The 22,864-nt window shown below is 49.8% G+C and overlaps 1 protein-coding gene across 1 annotated transcript; it reads left to right on the top strand.

Annotated features, from left to right (window-relative positions):
• The first annotated feature begins 2,656 nt into the window (after positions 1-2,656).
• Positions 2,657-22,852, top strand: LOC308637402 (uncharacterized protein). Its single transcript, XM_081273705.1, has 19 exons — positions 2,657-2,842; positions 2,916-3,078; positions 6,151-6,300; positions 10,114-10,274; positions 10,613-10,789; positions 11,199-11,340; positions 12,034-12,221; positions 13,001-13,142; positions 14,802-14,978; positions 18,429-18,487; positions 18,592-18,834; positions 19,126-19,288; positions 20,500-20,649; positions 20,824-20,984; positions 21,158-21,334; positions 21,420-21,561; positions 21,653-21,840; positions 22,366-22,507; positions 22,593-22,852. The coding sequence occupies exons 1-19, from the start codon at positions 2,672-2,674 to the stop codon at positions 22,772-22,774; spliced, it is 3,078 nt and encodes a 1,025-aa protein (XP_081129831.1). The 5' UTR covers positions 2,657-2,671; the 3' UTR covers positions 22,775-22,852.
• The last annotated feature ends 12 nt before the right edge of the window (positions 22,853-22,864 follow it).

Below are 22,864 nucleotides of genomic sequence, written 5' to 3' on the forward strand. Positions count from 1 at the left end.
TCACCTGGCACATGTTACGCACTGGGTTCCAGCCTCAGCACCATGTAAAAATAAAATAAATGATTTGTGTCCACCTACAACTAAAATATATACTTTTAAAAAAGTATTTCCAAATAAAGTACTCTTCATAAATCACAAAAATAAAATTAAAATGGATAAAATCTTCTGGGGGAAAAAAAGAGCCACCTTTGAGTCTGCTTTGTTTGGGTCTAGTATAACAATGGTTCTCAACTGGGTTAATTTTTTCCCCTAAAGGGACATTCAATAATGTCAGGAGCCATTTTTAATTGCCACAGCTTGAGAGAGAGAGTTGGTGAAAGGGCTTCTGGAAGCCAGGGATGGTGCTAAACACGCGACCCTGCAGGGCACAGCCTCCCACTTGAATTATCAGGCCCCAGATGTCAACTGCATTACACTCCTCCTTGGCCCCATTCCCTCTGTAGCAGGGAGCAAGTCAGACTCTAAGAACTGAAAGCCCCCAAAAAATCTCCTTCTGGTGAGTTCCTGGTTTCCCCAATGAGGCAGTTTCATTAGGCACCTCTCAGCCCAGCTCCAGGGTCAGGGAAAAGCTGTTCGTGGGGCTGGAATAGATCCAGCCCTGCACCCTTCTCAGAAGTAAGAGGTGATGCCAAGGGAAATTGAAGGTGTGTAATTCCATAACCAAGCCTTCACGCCTCTCCCAGAACCTGCCCTAACCGGCCTGTCCTGGACTTGAACAATAGCATTGCCCGCATAGCATCTCACCAGGTGCCTGGGACCAGGGTGTCAAATTCCCCAGGCCCTCCTAGCACTTCCTCCCCCACCCCTCCTGTTTCTATCCTGCAGATTCTGTGCACACCCAGAGGCCGAGGGAGCCACCCACACCTCCACTAGGACTCCCAGACCCCTGGCCTCTTTCTCCCACCCCACCCCAGCTCTGCTTTTGACAATCTGCCCTTCTGACATGAACAGAAGTTGGGTAACGAGGGCCAGTTTCTAAGACAGGAGCCAAGAATAGACATGGCTCAGGGGAGCTGAGAAGGGCAGGAAGACAGTACATGAACTTGGAGGAGAGAAGGGGGAGGCCAGTCATTCAAGTCTGAGGCCTCCCTCCCTGTGGCTTCCAGCTGCCCATCCCTCTAACTGTCCTTCAACTCCATCCTGGCTTCAGTCACCCTGGCTGCAGTCTGAGTCACGGAAGCATGAGAGAAAGACACCACGGGAGAGACAGGAGAGGGACTTACTAAACGAGAAAGAGATGAGGTAAGAAAGAAAGAAGGGAAGACAGGGACCCAGAGGCACACAGGGAGAGGGAATAGAGACCGAGACACTGAGACAAAAAGACACGGTGGCAGAGATCTTAGAGACAATGGCAAAGTGAGACATACACCATCTCAGAGATAAAACCTAAGAGATGGAGAACTGGGGGGGGGGAGGGGAGAGAGCTATAAAAAATAGACCCCACCCCCAGACCTGAGAAAACTCCAGAGAAGGTAAGGTGTTTGCCCAATGTCTCACCACCAGTCAGTGCCAGAGTTGGACTTGAACCCAGAGAAACAGAACCAAGCACCCAAAATACCAGAGGGACTCAGGCCCATCATTTTGCCAAAGCCCTGCAGCCTCACCCCATCCCTCCTGGCCCCAGAAGGGAACCTTTGTTCCATTCCAGGGCAAACAACCACCTCAGGCCACAATGAGGGAAGCTGAGGTCAGCCTGAGGCCAGAGGCCCTGGCAGGAGGAGGAGGGTTCCCAAGGTGCCCCCATCCACTGGCCGGGAGCCCAGGGGCCACGTGAAGGGTAGAGTGAGAAGGTGGGAAGGTGGAAAGATGGGAAGGTCCACCTCACCCGGAGGACCAGGGAAGGGGGTGGAGCAAAGGAGGGGTGTGAACAGAGGCAACTTAAGAGCAGCTTCTCCAAGCACAACCAGAGCTCCAGAACACACTTCAGCTGTCCCACAACAGGTAAAGGGCCCTGAGTAGGGGACACTGGGACCTCTAGGGAGTCCACGGGTGTGTGTGTTGTGTCCCTGTGCTTGTTGCTCTCTCTTCTGAGTGCCCCCTCCCTCCCTCCTGTTTCTATCCTGCAGCCTCCACCTGTGTCAGCCAGTGAGTGCACAACCCTGTCTTTTCACCTCATCTCTCTGTGCCTCTCCAGTTCTGCCTCTTTCTCTAGTCTGCATCAGCCCCTGTCTGTGATGTTCTCTCTGCCTGACTCTGTGTCTTGATTTGTGTCTCTGTGTGTCTCTATCATTAGCACTGTCTCCTGTGAGAGAATCTTGACAGATAGATGATTGATAAATAGATAGATGATAGATAGACATCTAAGGATATAAAGCTATTACTCTCTGTTTTTCTGTGTCCCTCACTACCTGTGTGTATCTCTCGGTATCTCTCTCGGTCTCTGTCTCTATATCTCTTATCTCTGTCTCTGTTTCTCTTGCCATCTGTTATCTATTGTCTGTCTGTCGTCTGTCTGTATATTTTGTGTCTCCATGCCCATCTTCATCCCCTTTCTTTCTCCTTCATCTTCATCCCTCCATCTCTCCATAGCTCTCTTTCTTCTTCCTGTCTTTTCTCTACTTGCCCCCATTTCCAGGATCTGGGGGAGGAAAATTCCAGAAGGAGATGAAGAGTGAAGGGACCCCACTCTCTCCCTAGCCCTGCCCTCCGGACATCCGTGGCTGCCTTCACCATGGACAGTATGAGCACAGCCGTCCTGCTCCTGCTCCTGGCTCTCGTCTGCCTCTTCCTGACCCACAGCTCAAGAGGCAAAGGGAAACTGCCCCCCGGACCCAGACCCCTCCCGCTCCTGGGAAACCTGCTGCAGCTTCGCTCCCAAGACTTGTTGACCTCCCTCACCAAGGTGCAGAGGCCTGCCGTGGGCGGAGGGGGTTCCATGGCCTAGAGCCTGCCATAACCTCTGCTTTCTGCCCCAGCTGAGCAAGAAGTATGGCTCCGTATACACAGTGTACCTGGGGCCCAGGAGGGTGGTAGTCCTCAGCGGGTACGAAGCTGTGAAGGAAGCCCTTGTGGATCAAGGGGAGGAGTTCAGCGGCCGAGGCGAATACCCTGTTTTTTTCAACTTCACTAAGGGCAATGGTAAGCCTGTTTCCCATCTCCTCCTCTCCTCCCACCTCTTCCACATTTAGGGAAGAAATAAGAGTGCACGACTCTGATCCTAATCTTGGTGACACTCAGGGTCACGGATCTCACTGATGACACCAAGTAGGATGGAGCCAGACAGTCCTTCTTTAGGGTGAAGTTTGTCCCACCTTCCCCACCTCCAAATCCCTCCACCATCTTGAATTATATCTCCATACCAATGCCCATGTTCATCTAACCCAACCCCATTCTCATCCAAATCCCTACCTCTATTCAGACCACATCACCTAGTTTCCAACCAGTCAAGCAGCCAAGTCATCTGGGCCCAGTCCCCAGGATCCAATTTATCCCAGTCCCAATCCCCATTAACCCCATCCCCAGTCTCCATTCTTAACCTTCATCCCTCTACCATCACCAAAACCAACCCCATCACAGACCTACCTGACCCCAAGCTCTAACTCATGACTAATCTACTGGTCCTTCTCATTTCCCCCAACTCCATCTCCATCACCAGCCTCAAACCCAATTTATCATCAGTCTCATAATCTCCCCTCATATACCATTGTCACCTTCATTCCAACCCATGACCAGCTCTGTCCCCACCCAACCAGCAACCTACACCATTTTCTCCAAACCTCTCCTGTGACAATATTCTGCCCTCCTTAGGCTTTGAAATCACCTATGTTTATGGTTTTCAATCTCCTTTTTAAACAAAAATCTCTATGTGCTGGGCATGGTGATACAACCTATAATCCTAGTGACTCGGGAGGCTGAGACAGGAAGATCAAAAATTCAAAGCCAGCCTCAGCAACTTAGTGAGGCCCCAAGCAACTTAGCAAGATCTTGTCTTAAAATAAAAAGCAAAAAGGGTTGGGGATATTGCTCAGTGGTTAAGCACCCCCAGATTCAATCCCCAGAACCAAAAACAGTAAGGAAAAAAAAAAATTTTTAAGGAAACTAGCCAGGCACAGTGGTGCATACCTGTAATCCCAGCAGTTTAGCAGGAGAATCATGAGTTCAAAGCCAGCCTCAGCAATTTAGAGAGGCCCTGAACAACTCAGTGAGACCCTGTCTCTAAATAAAATATAAAATAGGGCTGGGGATGTGGCTCAGTGGTAGAGTGCCCCTGAGTTCAATCCCCAAGTTTCCACCCCCAAAAAAGGAAACTATGTAACAAGGCACTATAAATGAGGGGGGAAGCTTCTCCAATTGAGAAGGGGTCCTGGAGGCTTGCATCCTCTACTACACTCCCCCTAAAGAATGCCTAAAGCTCCCCCTACACAGGATGAATCCCAGATGACCCAAACTTGGAATCAGAGAGCTCTGATAAAGTTCAACTACCATGTATTAAATACACTTTATACTCTTCATTCCCCTTCCCTGGGCTTGATTTTTTTTTTTTTTAAACCAGGGATTGAACCCAGGTTAACCACTGAACCACAACCCCAGCCCTTTTTATTTTTTCTTTTGACACAAGTTCTCACTAAGTTGCTTAGAGCCTCCTTAAGTTGCAGAGGCTGGCTTTAAACCTGCAGTTCTCCTGCCTTAGCCTCCTGAGCCACTGGGATTCCAGGCGTGCACCACTGCACCCAGCCTGGGCTTGATCTTATAAATTATATCAAGGTATACCAGATGCAAGGAGGTGGCAGACAGGGCACTTGAGAAAGTCATCTTACTGCTTCTGTACAGAAAACTTCTGAATGCATACACCATTTGTTACTAAAAAATAGCCAACAAGCAATCAGACAATACACAGCACAGAACAGGACATCAGGGTTCTGCTACTTACTAGTTGAGTACAAGTCTTGGACAAATGGCCTCCCTTCTCTGACCCTCAGTCGGCTACAAAGAAAAGATTGTTGCAAAGAATCAATGAGACAATGAATACAATGCAAAGAAATATACTATAGGGTTTCTCTCCTTTTTAAATTTTTTTTTTTTTAGTTTTTGATAGACTTTTTAAAAAATTTGTATTTTTTTTAATCAGCCCCATTTGCAGGAGAGAAAACCGAGGCACAGAATGCTAAATAGCCCTCTACTCTGATTTCCAAGTCTTACTGGCTTTGGGTAAAAATTATAATAATGTGGCAGGTGATAGTTAAAGAATTAAATGATACACTGTAAGTGAAATTCAAGGACACAATACCTTGATTTTATTTTTTTATTTATTTATTTTTATGTGGTGCTGAGGACCAAACCCAGTGCCTCACTCATGCGGAGCAAGAGCATTTCCCCTGATCCCCAGCCCTAGTCCCTCTCTCTTTCTTCTTTACATCTAGTTCTCTAGTATGTACGAGAAATCAGAGATAAAGAGGAAAAAAATCCAAGTCCTTATCCTCTTGCAGCTTCCAGACCAGTAGGCAACACAGGCCATCACTAGACTATGACATCCCAGAGTGCTCAGGGCAGGGATCAGGGCAGCCTGGGAGCTGGGGAGGCCAGAAGTAAGTACCTGATCTGACCAGGGAGAGAGGAGCCAGGGAAGGCTTCCTGGAGGAAAGGAACCAAAACCTGAGATCCGAACGATGAAGATGAAGAGTCAGAAGAAGACCAGGGGTAGAGTGTTCTAGGAAGACCAGAGGACTTACAAGAACAGGGCAGGGACCCAGAGTTCAGGCTCATTCTGGGATGTTCCTGGTGCCCTAGGGTTCACTGTTCTTGCTTAACTCTCGTTTTTGCACATTCAATGAGCAATAAGCAATCCCAGCACTACCCATGTAACAGAATCTGCACTGGGCAATGTCAAGGTCACGCTGCTGACTAACACGGGCCCTCATCCTTCCCTCCCAGTTCAATGAAGAAGATGACCTCATCAACAGACAGTGCTGTCACTGGTCCCCCAAAGGGACCAGATCCCTTAAAGAGAGAAACAGAGGTAGAGAGATCAGGACCATGGAGAGGCAAGCCCAGAGCCCATGGAAGTTCAAGGGAGGCACCTGACCCAGCCTGAAGGGTCAGGGAGGGCTGGCTGGAAGGGGCAGGGGAAATTCCAAACATCAGGAAGGGGTCTGCTGACAGTCGTCTTGGAGATGAGTTACCAGTGGAGCTGGCCCTTCCTCTTCTCCCCAGGCATCGCCTTCTCCAATGGCGAACGATGGAAGGTCCTGAGAAGGTTCTCTGTCCAGATTCTGCGGAACTTCGGGATGGGGAAGAGGAGCATTGAGGAGCGGATCCTGGAGGAAGGCGGCTTCCTGCTGGAGGAACTGCGGAAAACTGAAGGTCAGGGTCCCTGAATGCAGTCTGCACTCCCAGTTCCCATCCAACACGAGTGGGCAGGGCCGCCAGGTACCAGAGCATGATGTGAACCCAGAGCTCCTTCACTTGGCCCACAATGAGCATGGTGCCCACTGGAGGTGGGTCTGCTTGTGGCTCTGTGTTCCTCTAGGTATGATGGTATTCCTGAGCCCGGTTTGTATAATCCTGGTAGACATTCATTTTGGGGGGAGATGGGTACCATGGATTGAACTCAGGCCACTGAGCCACATCCCCAGCCCTTTTTTGTATTTTATGTAATTTAAAGACAGGGTCTCACTGAGTTGCTTTATGCCTCACTTTTGCTGAGGCTGGTTTGAGTGCAATCCCCCTTCCTCAGCCTCCTGAGCTGCTGGGAGTGCACCACCATACCCAGCTGATGATGACATTCTTAAGAACTCACCTACAGAGCTGTATGCTAGCACATTTTGACACATGAGCCCCATAAGCTTTAGAATAATCCATTTTGCATATGAGGAAATAGAGGCACAGAGCGGTTAAGCAAGTACCTTGGAGTAACCAAGCCAGTAAGCCGAGGAGTCAGAATTTAAATCTATGTCTGACACTTGAGTCCATATTCAATAAACTAATGTCATTTATTGAGTGCTTACTGGATACCAAGCATTGTGATAACTCTTTCTGTGCTTCACCCACCAGCAACCATACAAAATCAGTGTTATTCCAAGTGAAGAAGAGGCCCAGAAAGGTTAAGTCACATGCCCAGAGAGTGAGTTGGGATAGAAACCCAGGCTGATGCCTCTGACCTATGAAACAAAGTTACTGAAAAAAAAAAAAAAAAAAAAAAAAAAACAGAGATCTGGAGATGCCATAGCACACTTGTCAAGCATGTCCTGGGTTGATCCCGGCACCACAAAAAGATACATAAATAAATAAAATAACATAAATAACCAACACTAACACAATGCCCACCATATGCCAGGACTTTTGCAAGAACTTTGACTATCTCTTTGAAAAATCAGTCAAGGGGCCAAGTGCAATATTCACAAATGTAATCCCAGTTTCTTGTGAGGGAGGCTGAGACAGGAGGATTTCAAGTTCAAGACCAGCCTGCACAATCCAGTGAGGCTCTGTCTCAAAACTTTTTAAAAGCCAAGTGCAGTGTTGCACACCTGTATCCCCAGAGACTTGGGAGGCTGAGCCAAGAGAATCACAAGTTCAAGGCCAGCCTCAGCAACTTTATCAAGGTCCTAAGCAATTTAGTAAGAACGTCCCTGAAAATAAAAAATACAAAAAAAAAAAAAAAAAAAAAGGCCAGGGACTTAGCTCAGTGATAAGTGTCCCTGGGTTCAATCCCTAGTGCCAAAACTTTTTTTAATTTAAAGGGCTGGAAATATAGTTCAGAGGTAAAATATTACGAGGGTCAATCCTCAGTAAAAAAAAAAAAAATCAGTCAAACTTAGGAAGCAGGTCCTGTAATCAGCCCCATTTTGCAGGAGAGAAAACTGAGGCACAGATTGCTAAATAGCCCTCTACCCTGATTTCCAAGTCTTACTGGCTTTGGGCAAAAATAATAATGTGGCAGGTGATAGTTAAGGAATTAAATGATACAATGTAAGTGAAATCACAATAGTTGCCTTATTAATTTATTTTATTATAATTATTAACACACTCATTGTACATCTTGATGGGTTCCACTGTGACATTTCTGTGCACACAAATATCCTGCTTTGCTCATGTCTACCTTCTCTTCTGCCCTGTCTTGTCCTCCTCTCTCCTCCTGCTCCAGGCTAGAACTTTAGCTAAGGACATATTAATTTCTCTCTTCTTTTTTTTTTTTTTTTGGTATCAGGGCTTGACCTAGGGGCACTTAACCACTGAGTCACATTCCCAGACCTTTTTTATATTTTATTTAGAGACAGGGTCTTGCTAAGTTGCTTAGGGACTCACTAAATTGCTAAGGCTGGCTTTGAACTCATGATCCTCCTGTCTCAGCCTCCTGAGTTGCTAGAAATATTGGGTGGGCCACCCATGCTCAGCTCCATATTAATTTCTTATTGCTGCTGTAAAAAATTGCCACAAATGTAGTGGCTTGAAACAATACATATTCATTCTCTTATATTTCTGTAGGTCTGAAGTAGACAGTGGGTCAGCAGGGCTGCACTCCTTGAGAAGGTTTTGGATAGCATTCATGTCCTGACCTTTTCTAGTTTCTGCATTACTAGGACCTTCCTCTATATTCAAAGCCATAAAAGGTAGTAGCAGCTTCCAATCTCTCTCTTATTACATAACCCTTATTTATTTAGATGCACCTACTTTCCTCTTCTAAGGAGCCTGATAATAACATTGGGCCCACCTGGGCAATCCAGAGTCATCTTCTCATCTCAAAATCCTTAATTTGGGCTGGGGGTGTGGCTCAAGCGGTGGTGCGCTCGCCTGGCATGCGTGCGGCCCGGGTTCGATCCTCAGCACCACATACAAAGATGTTGTGTCCGCCGAGAACTAAAAAATAAATATTAAAAAATTCTCTCTCTCTCTAAAAAAAAAAAAATCCTTAATTTATGGCTGCAAAATCCTTAATTTATGGTGCAGTGGTGCACACCTGTAATCCAAGTGACTTGGGTGGCTGAGTCAGGTCAGCCTCTGCAACTTAGCAAGGCTCTGTCTCAAAATTAAAAGGGCTGGGATTTGGCTCAGTAATAAACTGCCCTGGATTCAATTCCCAGTACAAAAAAAAAAAAAAAAAAAGTCTTTTTTTTCCCCAAGTAAAGTAAATTTCCATTCACAGATTCTAGGAACAGGAATGTGGACATCTTTGGGGTGGTCATTAGTCAATCCATCATAGCACCACAGTTTGTAACAGCCTCATAATGGGCCAGACCTTAACTAAGGACTTCCCAGCCACTAACTTATAACAACCCCATCAGGACTGTCATTGAGCCCATTGTATAGATGTGAAAATTGAGGCTCAGAAACAGGAATCAGTTGGCCCAGGTCACAAAAAGACTAAGAAGCCAGTTTCAAACTAAGTCTATCTAATCCCAGCCCTGGTTTTCTGGCCTGTCCTATTGTGTCTTGGCTGCTTTGTTGAAATGTGCTGCTTGTATAATGTTTTCTGTAGTCTGGTTGTTGGATTGTGGGGTGTTAGGTGTGATTCTTTGGGTTATTTCTGGATAAGATTGTAGTGTTATCACGCCATGATTGATATGTGGTATTGCAATATTATCTGCTGTGCTGCCAAAGATGTCGTGTTGGTGTGCATGGTGTGTCATCTCTTCGGTTGCCTGGTTATGTGTGTTGTGATGTCACATCCTGTGTTCTCTACTGTCTGCTGGGTTGCTGTGTTTTATTGTTGTGCATTGTGTCAAAGGAAGATTTAGCTGTGAGCTGGTATTATGTGTTTAAGTATATTGTTACCATGTCTTGGAATGTTTCTGAGTGGGCTGTATGTAGTTTCTAAATCGCTATGTGTAGTTGTGTGTGTTGGCATGTATTGTGGTTGTATTTACTGGGTGTTTTATGGCAGTGTCTATGTTTTCTGTGATGCCTGATGATTGCACTGTGCTGTATTGTGTGTGTGGTATACTGTCACCGGGAATAGCCTGTTCTGTTGCTGAGTATTGAAGTGGATGCGGAACTGCAGGATGTTGTGGGTTCTATGCTAGCTGTTGCATTATGAAGTACTTGAGGTGTTAGGCTGCAAGACGGTATCATGGTTGGGTCAGATGCTGTGCAAATTAGAGCTGTGTCTGCCGCACCATAGTCTGGTGCGTTTGAGTCCCCAGAGCTGGGCCCCTGACCCATTCCACCCCTCGACCTCAGGTGAGCCCTTCAACCCCCTGTTTATGCTGAGCCGCTCAGTGTCCAACATTATCTGTTCGGTGATCTTCGGCAAACGTTTCGACTACAACGATGAGCGTCTGCTCACCATCATCCACGTCATCAACGACAACTTTCAAATCATGAGCAGCCCCTGGGGCGAGGTCAGCAAGACTGAGTCCTGCGGGAAACAGAGTGGGGGGGGGGGGGGCGGGAGGAGGCGTGGTCCACAGGGTTTAGGGGTACCTGGGGATAAGACGTCAGTAGGCCCTGACTGGTCATGCGTTTTCCTTCTGACCCTGCCTCCGAGTTACACGATTCAAGAAGGCACCCAGCCCCCTTCCCCTGCCCCTGCGTCCCACTCCCCTCCAGCCTCTCCAGAACTCGATTGCCCTTCAATGCCCCGTCCTTGCCTACCGAATTCACGTGCCTTACCCTACTTAGCCCCGAACACATACCCTGCCTGCTCTTCCAAGCCCCTCCAACTCTGCCCGCTCTCCAGCTGTACAACCTCTTCCCGAGCCTCCTGGACTGGGTGCCTGGGCCGCACCAACGCATCTTCCAGAACTTCGGGAACCTGAGAGATCTCATCTCCTGCAGCGTCCGCGAACACCAGGCCACCCTAGACCCCAACTCTCCCCGGGACTTCATAGATTGCTTCCTCACCAAAATAGCACAGGTAAACTCTGCCCGGAAATTCCACCTCTGGCCTGACCTGAATGCCTCCTGCTGCTCCTGTCTCAAACTCACAGAGATCCCAGATTGGGCAGGACTGGGGGAGTTTCTCCGGGAGAAGCTGGGGAACCTGGGTGCTCAGGGTTGTTGCCCGGAGCCACCACCAATTATCAGCTCTTGTAGTGATTGTTAAAGTGCTAAAATGTTATTTGTCCGCCCTGCGGCAGAGATTTTTCCCTACCCCGCCATTCCACGCTCCCCAGCTCCCCTGAGGAAAGGAAGTTAAACAGAGGAGGGACCGAACTGGCACCCAGTATCAGTTGCGCAAGTCTGGGGTGAACGGGTTGCTCGGACTTTGAGTCCACAATACGCATCTGGTCCCGGTTCATATCCCCACCGCTCAACCCGGGTAGGAGAAAGAGAACCCGCTGAGCCACTTCCATATGGACACCCTGTTGATGACCACACAAAACCTGATCTTCGGAGGCACAGAGACAGTGGGCACCACGCTGCGCCACGCCTTCCTCGCCCTCATGAAATACCCCCAAATTCAAGGTGCGCCCGCAGCTACCTAGCCCTGAGACCTGCCCACACCGCGCCGTCGAGCCAACCGGCCTGATCCAGAGGGTCGGTCAGAGTCTAGGTGGGAAAACCAAACTCACACATAGCTCGACCCCAACCACATACCCCTTAGGGTCCACACAGCGTGCCCAATCCTCCTCCAGATCCCTCCCGCATAGTCATGACCCTGCCTGCACCGCTCGCATCCAGCCCCAGAGCTCTTCCTTGAAGTCCCACCCAGAGCCACTCCCCAAGCTCCAGCCACTTGGCTTGCCCAAGACCCAAACCCCTCCTACACAGACTGACCTGCCCACACAGCACCTTCCGCCGTTCCACCTCCTCAAGCCCCTCCTCTGGATGATGTGTCCCCGCCCCTGATCTCCAGCCCATGGCCCACGGAATCCAACAATCAGTCATCCAGGTCCTTGTCACCTCTTCCGAAATCTCATCAGGGACCTGAGCTACTGGAATCCCTGAAGCCCTGACCACATAATCTCACCCTCGGGAGCCCTTGCGCCAAACCAAAGTTTTGCCCCCCCCTCCCCAGCCCTGAAGATCTGGCTGATCTTTACACGCCCCTCGGCAGTGGGCGGGGCTCGCGATGGGAGGATTGGAGCCGACTCGCGCCAGTTCCCAGCTGAGTCTCGCCTACCGATACCCTCCGCTGTCTTCCTTCTCCACCTCCAGCCCGCGTGCAGGAGGAGATTGACCGCGTGGTGGGACGCTCCCGGCTGCCCACCCTGGAGGACCGCGCAGCCATGCCGTACACAGATGCGGTGATACACGAGGTGCAGCGTTTCGCAGATGTTATCCCAATGAACTTGCCCCACCGCGTCATTCGGGACACGGCCTTCCGCGGCTTCCTGATACCTGAGGTGTGCTGGGCACCTGGCAAAGGACCTTGGGCAACCTAGGAAGAAGCATCTTATTCTTGCAACCAGCAAGGGGTACCTTAGTCCCTGGCAGGGAACTCCCCAGGCCTTAGCAACTGGCATCACGAGCCCTAGCAACAGATATTTGAGATTATAAATCCAGACTTCAGCCCCTTCCCAGGCACCCCCCATTGCATATCATAGCGGACAAGACCCCTTCCTGAACCTCACACCCCTTCCCTACCACAAGACCCATCTCAAGAATCTCCCAAGTATTGCCGGGCGCGGTGGCATACGCCTGTAATCCCAGCGGTTTTGGGAGGCTGAGGCAGGAAGATCGCGAGTTCAAAGCCAGCCTCAGCAGCTGCGAGACGCTAAGCAACTCAGTGAGATCCTGTCGCTAAATATACTACAAAATAGGGCTGGGGATGTGGCTCAGTGGCCTAGTGCCCCTGAGTTCAATCCCCGGTAAAGGTCCCCCCCAAAATCTCCAGAATATAGGGCTTCATCCCGAGGTTCCCCCCTGTAGCCAAATACTGCCCTCTGAGACGTTTTGCCTTCCCAGAAATCCCTCATCTGCTTTCACAAGGAGGGCGAGGGAGGGTGGGATGCTCCTTCCTTTCTCAGACCCCAGCAACACAGCCTCTGGCAGACATCACTGAAAACCCCAGATGGGGTCCTATGCCCTCTTCCACCCCTTTTTCCAGTCCCCAGGACCTCTAATTTGGAAACCTCTCAGCTCTTTTATACCACTAACTCCGCTTTCTCCTTTCCCCACACAGGGCACAGATATCATCACCCTCCTTAACACGGTGCACTATGACCCCAGCCAGTTCCTGAAACCCCAGGAATTCAATCCCGAACATTTCCTAGATGCCAATCAGTCTTTCAAGAAGAGCCCTGCCTTCATGCCCTTTTCAGCTGGTGAGGGCCACAGTCTTTTAAACCCTAGTCCTAATTAAGCTCTTCAAAGCCTCTCACTTCTTTATCCACCCCATCCTCAGACTTGGCTGCACAGACATACTTATTCCTTCCCTTAACTCTGCTTCTGGGGCTGGGGCTATAGCTCAGTTGGTAGATTGCTTGCCTCACATGCACAACATGGGTTCAATCCCCAGCACCAAAAAAAAAAAAAAAAAAAAAAAAAAACCACTCCGCGTCTATAGGCAGATAAACATTCTCTTTGTTGCGGGAGGTGGGGAGATTATTAATTTAATTTGGGAGTGGTCATTTGTCAGACTTTCCACTAGGTGGCGCGGTTGAAATGGTTCCAGTTTTTCGTTACCCTGCTTGGGTGGGGAGGGGAGGGGGGGGCACTCCTTTACTCAGTAACAGGAAAAACGGGAGGAGGGTCATAATAGATAAATTACCACAGTGCCTACTGTGTGCCAGATGCTGCCTCTGAGAATAGTTGTAAGGGTAATGACTGAATTCTGCAGCCAGATTGCACAGGGTTTGCACCCCAGCTCCAGTCACCTCCTAGCTGTGTGACCTTGGTTATGTTATGAACTTCTTTGCCTCAATTTTCAAGTTTCCCTTTTTTATTCTTTTGATGCTGGGGATTGAACCCAGGGCCTTGTGCATGCAAGGCAAGCACTCTACCAACTAAGCTATATCCCCAGCCCCTCAATTTCCACTTCTATAAAATGCAGATAATATTAAGACCCACCCCTTGGTCTACCACGCGGCCTGCGCAGTGGTTTCATTAATGAGGTTCTGGCATTAAGTTAGTTAGAAGAGATCAAAATAAAACACACAAACCAGTACCTTATTTTACATTGCTAGGTCCGAGACAGCTCGCCTCCCTGGTTCCCGCCTCCAGCCGCCCAGCAGGGCAGCGAGGATTACTCTGGGCTAGCAGGAGAGAGAGAGAGCGAACACGCCGGGGAGTAGCCTTTTATTTGGGGGACAAGAGATTCAGGGGAGAATTCCATCCAATGAAGGTTGAGGGGGGGCTGCACTCCAAGGTCAGGGTCAGTGATTGGGTCTCCAGGGTCAGTGGTCACGCACACCCCCACACGGATGGGCTCTCTCATCAGGAAAGGGTCGGGATAGCTCCGACACAGCCAGAGCGCCTCAGGCCCTTAACAGGAGTCACCCAATCACGTGTCAGAATGGCTCCCCACACCTTGGAGTTGTTGGGAGGATTAAGTTAATTAAGAATAGTATAAAGCTTGGAGAGCGCATGGTACATGATTAGAGTTACATTAAGGGTTTTTGTTTGCTTGCTTTTGGTTTTGTTTACATTGAGCATTATGTTCTCACTGCTATACCTATACTTACCTTTCACAACAACCTCCTAAGCTACAAGTATCATCCCCATTTCAAATACCCAGAAATTTCGGCATTCCAAGAGCACAAGACCAGCCTTAACAGAGCAGGATCTGAACTCAGGAGGCTGCACTTGCATTGGCTGACTCATTCTGTTCTGAAGTTTACTTAAGGCATCCTTCCCAAACTTTTAGCTGCATAGGTCTTTGATGTCCCCAGTCATTATCTTCATGTCCTCATGTTTTCCTCAAAAAATTGGGGGCGCAGCCCCTCGCCCCCTTTATCTCACTGCTCCTTCCCCACCCTTCCCAGGGCGCCGACTGTGTCTTGGCGAATCGCTGGCACGCATGGAGCTCTTCCTCTACCTCACCGCCATCCTACAGAGCTTCTCGTTGCAGCCGCTGGGGGAACCCGAGGACATCGACCTGACCCCGTTGGGGTCAGGTCTGGGTAATTTGCCACGGCCTTTCCAGCTCCGCCTGCTGGAGCGCTGACGTCTAGGCCCTTCACGATTAGCCTGTAAGCGCCAGGCCCGCGCCCACGAGTTGCTCGGTTTGTTGGCATAACCACAGCCAACTTCCTTTCCCCACCCCGACTTTATGAATACTGTTCTTAGTCTCAAGGAATAGAAACTTGCCGGTCTCTATTGTCTCCTTGAGAGATAAAGACTTGCTGGTCTCTGTCCTCTCCTTGAGAGATAAATATTTGCCCATCTCTGTTCCCAAGAAACAGTAACTTGCCTTCCGCAAAATCAGGTGATGCTTGCTATGCCAGTCGCAAGGGCTAAACCGGCCCCTAAGGGGCGGCCATAATTCTGATCTATAAAAGGTAATCCTCAAGAGGGAGTTGTTGCTGCTCTTTCTCTCTCTGGCCAAGCAGCTTGTCAGGGGCCCCACAATAAATCTGCTTCTGCCTCTGTCCTTGGTGAGTGTCTGTGTGATCAGCCCTGTGCCAGTTTTCTTTCACTGTTGGTTTGTTGTTCCCTCTCTGTCACCCTCTGTCTGGCTGCCACATTCTCTTCACTGTTCCCTGGGCCTACTTACCTGCCAGTAACTCACTTTTCTTATTTTAAACCGACCTGCACACAAAGAAAGACATTAGGGATGGGAATTGTATGTCTTGGACCCAAAGAATTTGTTCTGTGATGTGCCCTTTCTGGGCTTTTTGTATCATTTCCTGGAAAATTATCTTTAGGGCTGGGGATGTGGCTCAAGCGGTAGTGCGCTCGCCTGGCATTCGTGCGGCCCGGGTTCGATCCTCAGCATCACATACCAACAAAGATGTTGTGTCCGCCGAGAACTAAAAAATAAATATTAAAAATTCTCTCTCTCTCTCTCTCCTCTCTCACTCTCTCTTTAAAAAAAAAAGAAAATTATCTTTATAATAGTCAAACCTATTTAAGCTGAATTAAAGTTTTTCTTGCATCACAAACTGCATTGAGCCAGATGAAGACAGAATCTAGGAGGCCCTACTCTGAATGATATTTCCCCAAAAGTCATTCAGAGGTGAGAGTGCTTTCCTAGTGTGTACAGGGCCCTGGTTTTAATCCCCACTACTGGAAAAAAGAAAGATCTTACAATCAGAGGTCATCCAGAAGTTGAGACAGGTTGTGCTGAACACATCATAGACCCACATGTGACATCAGCCCTTTAATCCACACAGGTGAACCATAGAGCCTGCCCCAGGGCCCAACCAGGGACAAAAACACAGGGAAAGATGGAGAGAGTCAGATCTCTCCCGAAGATGGAGAACCAGCAAAGAGAAACACATGGAGTTACTGAAAAGATGGAGAAAAACCCTGAGAAACAAAGACTGGGAGTGAGACAGAGAAAGTGAGAGGAAGACAAAGAGAGGCACTAAGCAGAAAGAGAGTCAGATACCCAGGGAGAGGGAGGACAAGAAATTCTAAAACAGAAATTAAGAGAATCTTCATTCAACACATTTCCAGGGCACCTAGTATGTTCTGAGCACTATTTTAGGGCACAGAAGTGAACAAGACGGAATCCCTCTCTTAAAGAGCTGGGATTCCAGGAGCAACCCTACAGAATTGGAAGAAAATCAAGAGGGTAGAGAAAAGGCTCTGACCCTAACACAGAGGACCCATCATGGACTTTACTGCATGCAGATGCACCCCAGCCATTAGTGGAGTTAGCACCTCTGAGAAGGGGTCCTGCCCCTCAGCCCCTGCCAGGTAGGAAGACCCCGCAGAGGTAGAGACAGAGAGCTACAGAGAGAGAGAGAGACAAACACTGGAAAGAGAGAGAGCTCACAGACATAAATAGAGATGAGATGAGCAGGGACAGAGAGGGAGATAGAGGCAGAAAGAGTCACAGATGAACAGGGGAACAGACAAACTGAGGGAGATACTGAGAAATGAAACAAAAATAGAGATGCTGAGAGACAATCCCAGAAAAAAACTCCAGGCTCAGCCTCTGCAGACTTCCCCCATTTAACTCCACCCAGGTCTGGGCCCTGTGCCAGGCAGGAAGGCTGGATCTGACAAGACAAGGAGGGGTGGGAAGGTGGGCCATATTCTGGAACAGCCTGTCCCAAGTCCTAATTCAACCCCCACTTCCACCCCTGACTCCCTGACTCGTCAGGCTGGAGTCAGACCCCTCCAGCCTGTGCCACCCAAGCATAGGGGAAGATGTAGGTTCAGTTTGCCTTCTGTCATGGTCTGACCTCAAACAGTGATGTCTACTGAGGGATTTGGGGGACTGGACACCAAGGAGCACAGCAGCAGTATCACAGGACATTTGTGGGCCAGAGCTTTGAGAATCACGATGGCAGGAATATTGAGCAGGACATAGGTAGGGGTACCAAGGGGTCGCCATATGAAAAGGCACCCAGAAGTCACAATGATAGGCACAGAAGTTCCAGGCTAATGGGCACCATGAGGTTGGAGGTGCTGGCTCGGATTCCCCCTGGCCCCCGGGGCTTGGTACCGGCCCTGGTTTCTTGTGTGCACGCCAAAGAGGCCAGCTCCCAAGGCCTTGAAAGATTTGTGGTTTCTGTTTTCATATTCAGCCTATAACAGTCATGTGGGAACGTCCTGACCTGCTTGGGTCTGATAAGGTTCCTGGTTGAAGGCTTAGTATGAGTCGACAAGAACCACTTGTCCCCCTCCGTCCTTGCTCTCGCCTACCAGTAACTTTCCATTCTATCTGCAAGAAATATATAAGGATGAGCTGAGATAATAAAGTCAGTCTCCCCCTGGATGAAGAACCTTGGTGTCCTGTGAACTCTTTTAATCCCGACGTCTCCCGCCGGACTCGGTCCATTTTGCCGGACGCGGCAGGAGGAGTCAAATGCAAAGGAGACCGGTGCAACATACTGGGTTCCAAGAGCTATGGAAGCGACAAAGGCTCAAGAGTAAGTCCTTGAAAATCACAGGCACAAGGTAAAGGAGTGTCAGGTCAAGGGACACATGGCCAAGAATGGTTTTAGAGACATATTTTGGATTCAAGAGTGTATTTAGCAACAAGAGGTACCGTGTACAGCATTTGGGACACTGGTCCAGAGGTGGTCAGGGGATTGAGGAGTACACATCTACAGGCCAAGTAAGATGGACCCAAAGGTGACAGGGGCTCAAGAGGGTGCACTTGGTCAGTTGTTTTGAATGAGAATGGCAGACTGACATTAAATGGGGAAGCAGGGGTGTGGCTCAGTTGTACAAGTGCTTGCCTCCTATACATGAGGCCGTGGGTTCAATCCCCAGCACCGCATTAAAAAAAAAAAAAAAAAAAAAAGTCAAAGAGACACATATCAGCAGGAGCCAGGACACAGAAGAGCTATATCTAGGGCTGGGGGTGGAAGTGGAGTGGAGACTGGGGATCTAAAGACTTGGAAAATCTTTAGAAAGAGCAGCTGCTGAGAGACAATCCCAGAAAAAACTCCAGGGCTCAGCCTCTGCAGGCTTGCCCATTTTACTCCACCCAGGTCTGGGCCCTGTGCCAGAAAGGAAGGCTGGATCTGGCAAGACCAGGAGGGGTGGGAAGGTGGGCCACATTCTGGAACAGCCTGTCCCAAGTCCTAATTCCGTTTTTTCTGGGATTGTCTCTCAGCAGACACTTGACCCTCCCACCGCCAATCAACCTAATAGCGAGTCAACCTAATAGCAGCGAAGGATCTGAGGCAGGTGCCGGCGGCAAAGGTCTCAGGCATGCTGATCACTGGAGTCGCAACGTTGCTCTTATCACTCCTGGTGCTGGCGCTGGCCTGGTGGGGTTGGGGCGTCCACCGAGTTCAAATAGGGAGGTGCTTACCCCCCGGGCCCAGGCCGCTGGGATTGCTGGGGAACTTGTTGCAGCTGGAGTCCGGAGGCCTGGACCGTGCGCTCCTGAAGGTAGCCCGACGGCGGGTGGTGAAACAGAATTCTGGATTCTTGGAGGTGGGATTGAGGGTTACAACTCCTGGTTGGCTGAATGAAGACAGCTGAAGCGTTGGGGACCTGGACTCTTGGATCCGAGGGAGGAGGAAGTTGGGAGCTAGGGAGCTGAACTCCTCGACCCGCGGAATGAGGGGCTGAAATGGGGACTTCTGGGTCTGAGAGAGAGAGATGGGGGCTCTGGGGTCTTGGTGGAGGGGGAGGATCAGGAGCCTGGAGCAGGTCTCGCTGAGCACTGATTCCCCGCAGCTCTCCCGCAGCTGGGGTCCAGTGTTCACTGTGTGGCTGGGCCCGCGCCCTGCCGTGGTGCTGTGTGGCTATGAAGCGCTGCGGGATGCATTGGTGCTACAGGCGGATACCTTCTCTGGCCGAGGAGCCATGCCGGTCTTCCAACGCTTCACACGCGGAAACGGTGAGGCCCAAGGGGTAGAAGTAAAGACCTGGACCAGCCAGTTTGGGTGGATAAAGGATGGAACCGGGCAATTGGGGCGGGGGCCAATAGAGAATGATGGTAACCACAACAGTGCAGACAGGGTGGGGCACACGCAGGGGCCCGATCTAGGTTCCTCATGCCAATGGGAGAGAAGAGGCAACGAGTCAAAATTTATTTATTTATTTATTTATTAAAAAAAGAAAAAAACTACATTCCCAGGCCTCTCTCCAGGACTTTTGTTCAAATCCTATCCTTCCTTCCTTCCTTCCTTCCTTCCTTTCTTTCTTTCTTTTTTTAGAGAGAGAGAGAATTTTATTTAGTTTTTAATTTTTCGGCAGACACAACATCTTTGTTTGTATGTGGTGCTGAGCGTGCTACCGCTTGAGCCACATCCCCAGCCCCACTAGATAAAATTTAAAAGAGCAAACCCAGATCAAGGATCCAGGTGGGATCAATATGTAAATAGGGCCCATAAGGTTGACAACTGAGTGGTCTGATACAGAATCAAAGCAAGACCTGGCGGTGTAGCTCAGTGTAGAGCGCTCTTCTAGTGTCTGTGAGGCCTTGGGTTCCATACCTAGCACCACAAAAATCGGTGCTGCGGGCTGGGGTTGTGGCTCAGTGGCAGAGAGTTTTCATCACACATGCGAGGCACTGGATTCGATCCTCAGCACCACATAAAACTAAATAAAGATATATATATATATATATATATATATATATATATATATATATTTTTTTTTTTTTTTTTTTTTAATCAGCGCTGCCACGCTAGCCTGGAATCCCAGCCACTCGGGAGGCCAAGGCGGGAAGTCAAATACATGAGGCTCTGGGTTCAATTCCAATATAGGGAGGAGTGGGAGAACCATGAAGTATTTTGAGGAAGTAGGATTATCCTCGAGTTGGAGGCCCCAAAAGGGACCTAGTAGCTAGTGACAGGGCGCGCCTAGATGGAGCATGGCCACCACCACCATCCCCACTCCCCTTTTTTGTAGTACTGGAGATTGAACGCAAGGGGCACTCTACCACTGAGCTTCATCCCCATCCCTTTTTTAAATTTTGAATAAGGTTCTCAATAAGTTGCTCAGGCTGGTCTCGAAACTGTGATCCTCCTGCTTCAGTTTTCTGAGTCTTTGGGATTACAAACTGCATCATGCCCAGCCACTCCCCCTTTTCTGTCTTCACCTTAGGCATAGCGTTTTCCAACGGACCACGCTGGCGAACACTGCGCAATTTTGCACTTGGAGCGCTCAAGGAGTTTGGGATGGGTACACGATCCATTGAGGAGCACATCCTGGAGGAGGCAGCTTGTCTGCTTGGAGAATTTCAAGCTACCATTGGTGGGGCCTGACAGGAAAAGCAGAAGGGCCTGGGAATGGGGGTGGCCAATGGACTGCCAAGAAGGCTAAGAAAAGGTTTGGGTAGAGCAAGTTCAAGGAGCTCCTGTAGGCCCAAGGAGCTAGCTGGTGGCTGCACCAGAGTTATTACCCATGGTTCTTCCCATCCAACTCCAGGAACCCCGTTCGACCCCCGCCAGCTACTGGATAATGCTGTATCCAACGTTATCTGTTCCGTTGTCTTCGGAAAGCGCTATGGCTATGGGGATCCAGAGTTCCTGAGGCTCCTGGAGCTCTTCCATGACAATTTTCGAATCATGAGTTCCAGATGGGGTGAGGTGAGAGAGTATGCACATAGCCCTACCTACAATGGATCATTAGAATGGGAGTCTTAGATTCTTGGAAGAGTTCTAGAAACCTACTAACATCAAAGTCCTGGTCCAATCTCCCCTCAAGGGAAACGAAAGCCTAGTGGCCTTGTCCAAAGCCCTATTGAGCCCTGTCTCCCCAGATGTACAACATTTTCCCCTCCCTCCTGGACTGGCTTCCTGGCCCCCATCATCAAATCTTCCGAAACTTTGAAGAGCTTCGAGTCTTCATTTCTGAGCAAATCCAGCAGCATCAGGAGACAAGACAGTTTGGGGAGCCCCGGGACTTCATTGATTGCTTCCTTGATCAGATGGATAAGGTGCTGGCCCCAGCTATCCTAAACCCTACCCACAGGGCCCTCCAGCAGATATCTGACACATGACAGCACTCATCTGTGCCCACAGGAACAGCAGGACCCAGAAAGTCATTTCCAGGAGGAAACCCTGGTGATGACCACACACAACCTTTTCTTTGGTGGCACGGAGACCACTAGCACCACCCTGCGCTATGGGCTCCTCATTCTGCTCAAGTACCCAGAGGTGGCAGGTCTGTGAGCTGTAGATACCCAATATGAGAAGCTGGGAGGGGGGGGTTTGACTCTGGGTCTGGATAGCGTGTCTCACAAACATCTGTCCAGCCAAAGTGCAGGCGGAGCTGGATGCCGTGGTAGGTCGGGCCCGTGCCCCCCGCCTGGAGGACCGGGTGCATCTGCCCTACACCAACGCAGTGCTGCATGAGATTCAGCGCTTCATTAGCGTGCTGCCCCTGGGGCTGCCTCGTGCCCTCACTCGGGACACCCACCTCCGGAGCCACTTTCTGCCCAAGGTGAGCACAGAGCCTGGGGATTCTGTACAGGACTGGGCAGGGTAAGCACCTGTCCTATTGTGGGAGTGACTGTTTTCAGAGGGTAGTGCCAAATGACACACCAAAAAGGAGAAAAAAAAAGACAACTTTCCCACATACTTGTTTTCATGGGGCTGGTGCTGGGACTGAACGAACTCAGGGACTCTCGCACACCAGACAATTGCTCTACCACAGAACCACATCCAGCTCCCCAGTGGGGTTTTTAAAACCAGCCTTAGGACAGGCATGATGACCTGTACCTATAGTCCCAGATAATCTGGAGGCTAAGGTGGGATCTGAAGCCAGCCTTGGTAACACAGGGAGACCCCCCATCTCTAAAAAATAAAGGGGTCTTTTGTGGACTGGGGACGTATACAGCTGTGGTAGAACATGTGCCTAACATGCATGAGGCTCTAGGTTCCATCCCCAGTAGGGGCAGAGTGCAAAAGGATGAGGCAAGGGCAGTGGCTAATTCTGCTGGTAACCTGAGCCGTGTGTACCCCCTAGGGCACCATGGTGATTCCCTTGCTTGTTTCTGCCCACCGGGACTCCACCCAATTCAAGGACCCTGACTGTTTCAACCCCAACAATTTCCTGGATGAAAAGGGAGAGTTCCAGAGCAATGAAGCCTTCATGCCTTTTGCTCCAGGTCTGAGTGGGTCTGGGCCAGGAGGCGACAAGCCTTCACAGGCTCTCGGAAGCATGAGATGCTCACCATGCACCCATGTCCCTAGGAAAGCGCATGTGCCTGGGCGCAGGCCTTGCCCGCTCAGAGATCTTCCTCTTCCTTACGGCAATCCTGCAGAGGTTCTGCCTGCTCCCTGTGGAGAGCCCCAGCAACATAAACCTCACCCCACAGTGCACTGGCCTGGGCAACGTCCCCCCAACCTTCCAGCTCCACCTGATGGCACGCTGAAGTCAGATTCTGTCCCACTGGCCTCCCTGGCCCTCACATCTCTTTCCCCACCTTGGTCAATAAAGGGCCCAAATCACAGATGGAGATGGT

The sequence above is a fragment of the Spermophilus citellus genome, assembly GCF_964194105.1.
Source record: "Spermophilus citellus genome assembly, chromosome: 18".
Classification (NCBI taxonomy): domain Eukaryota; kingdom Metazoa; phylum Chordata; class Mammalia; order Rodentia; family Sciuridae; genus Spermophilus; species Spermophilus citellus.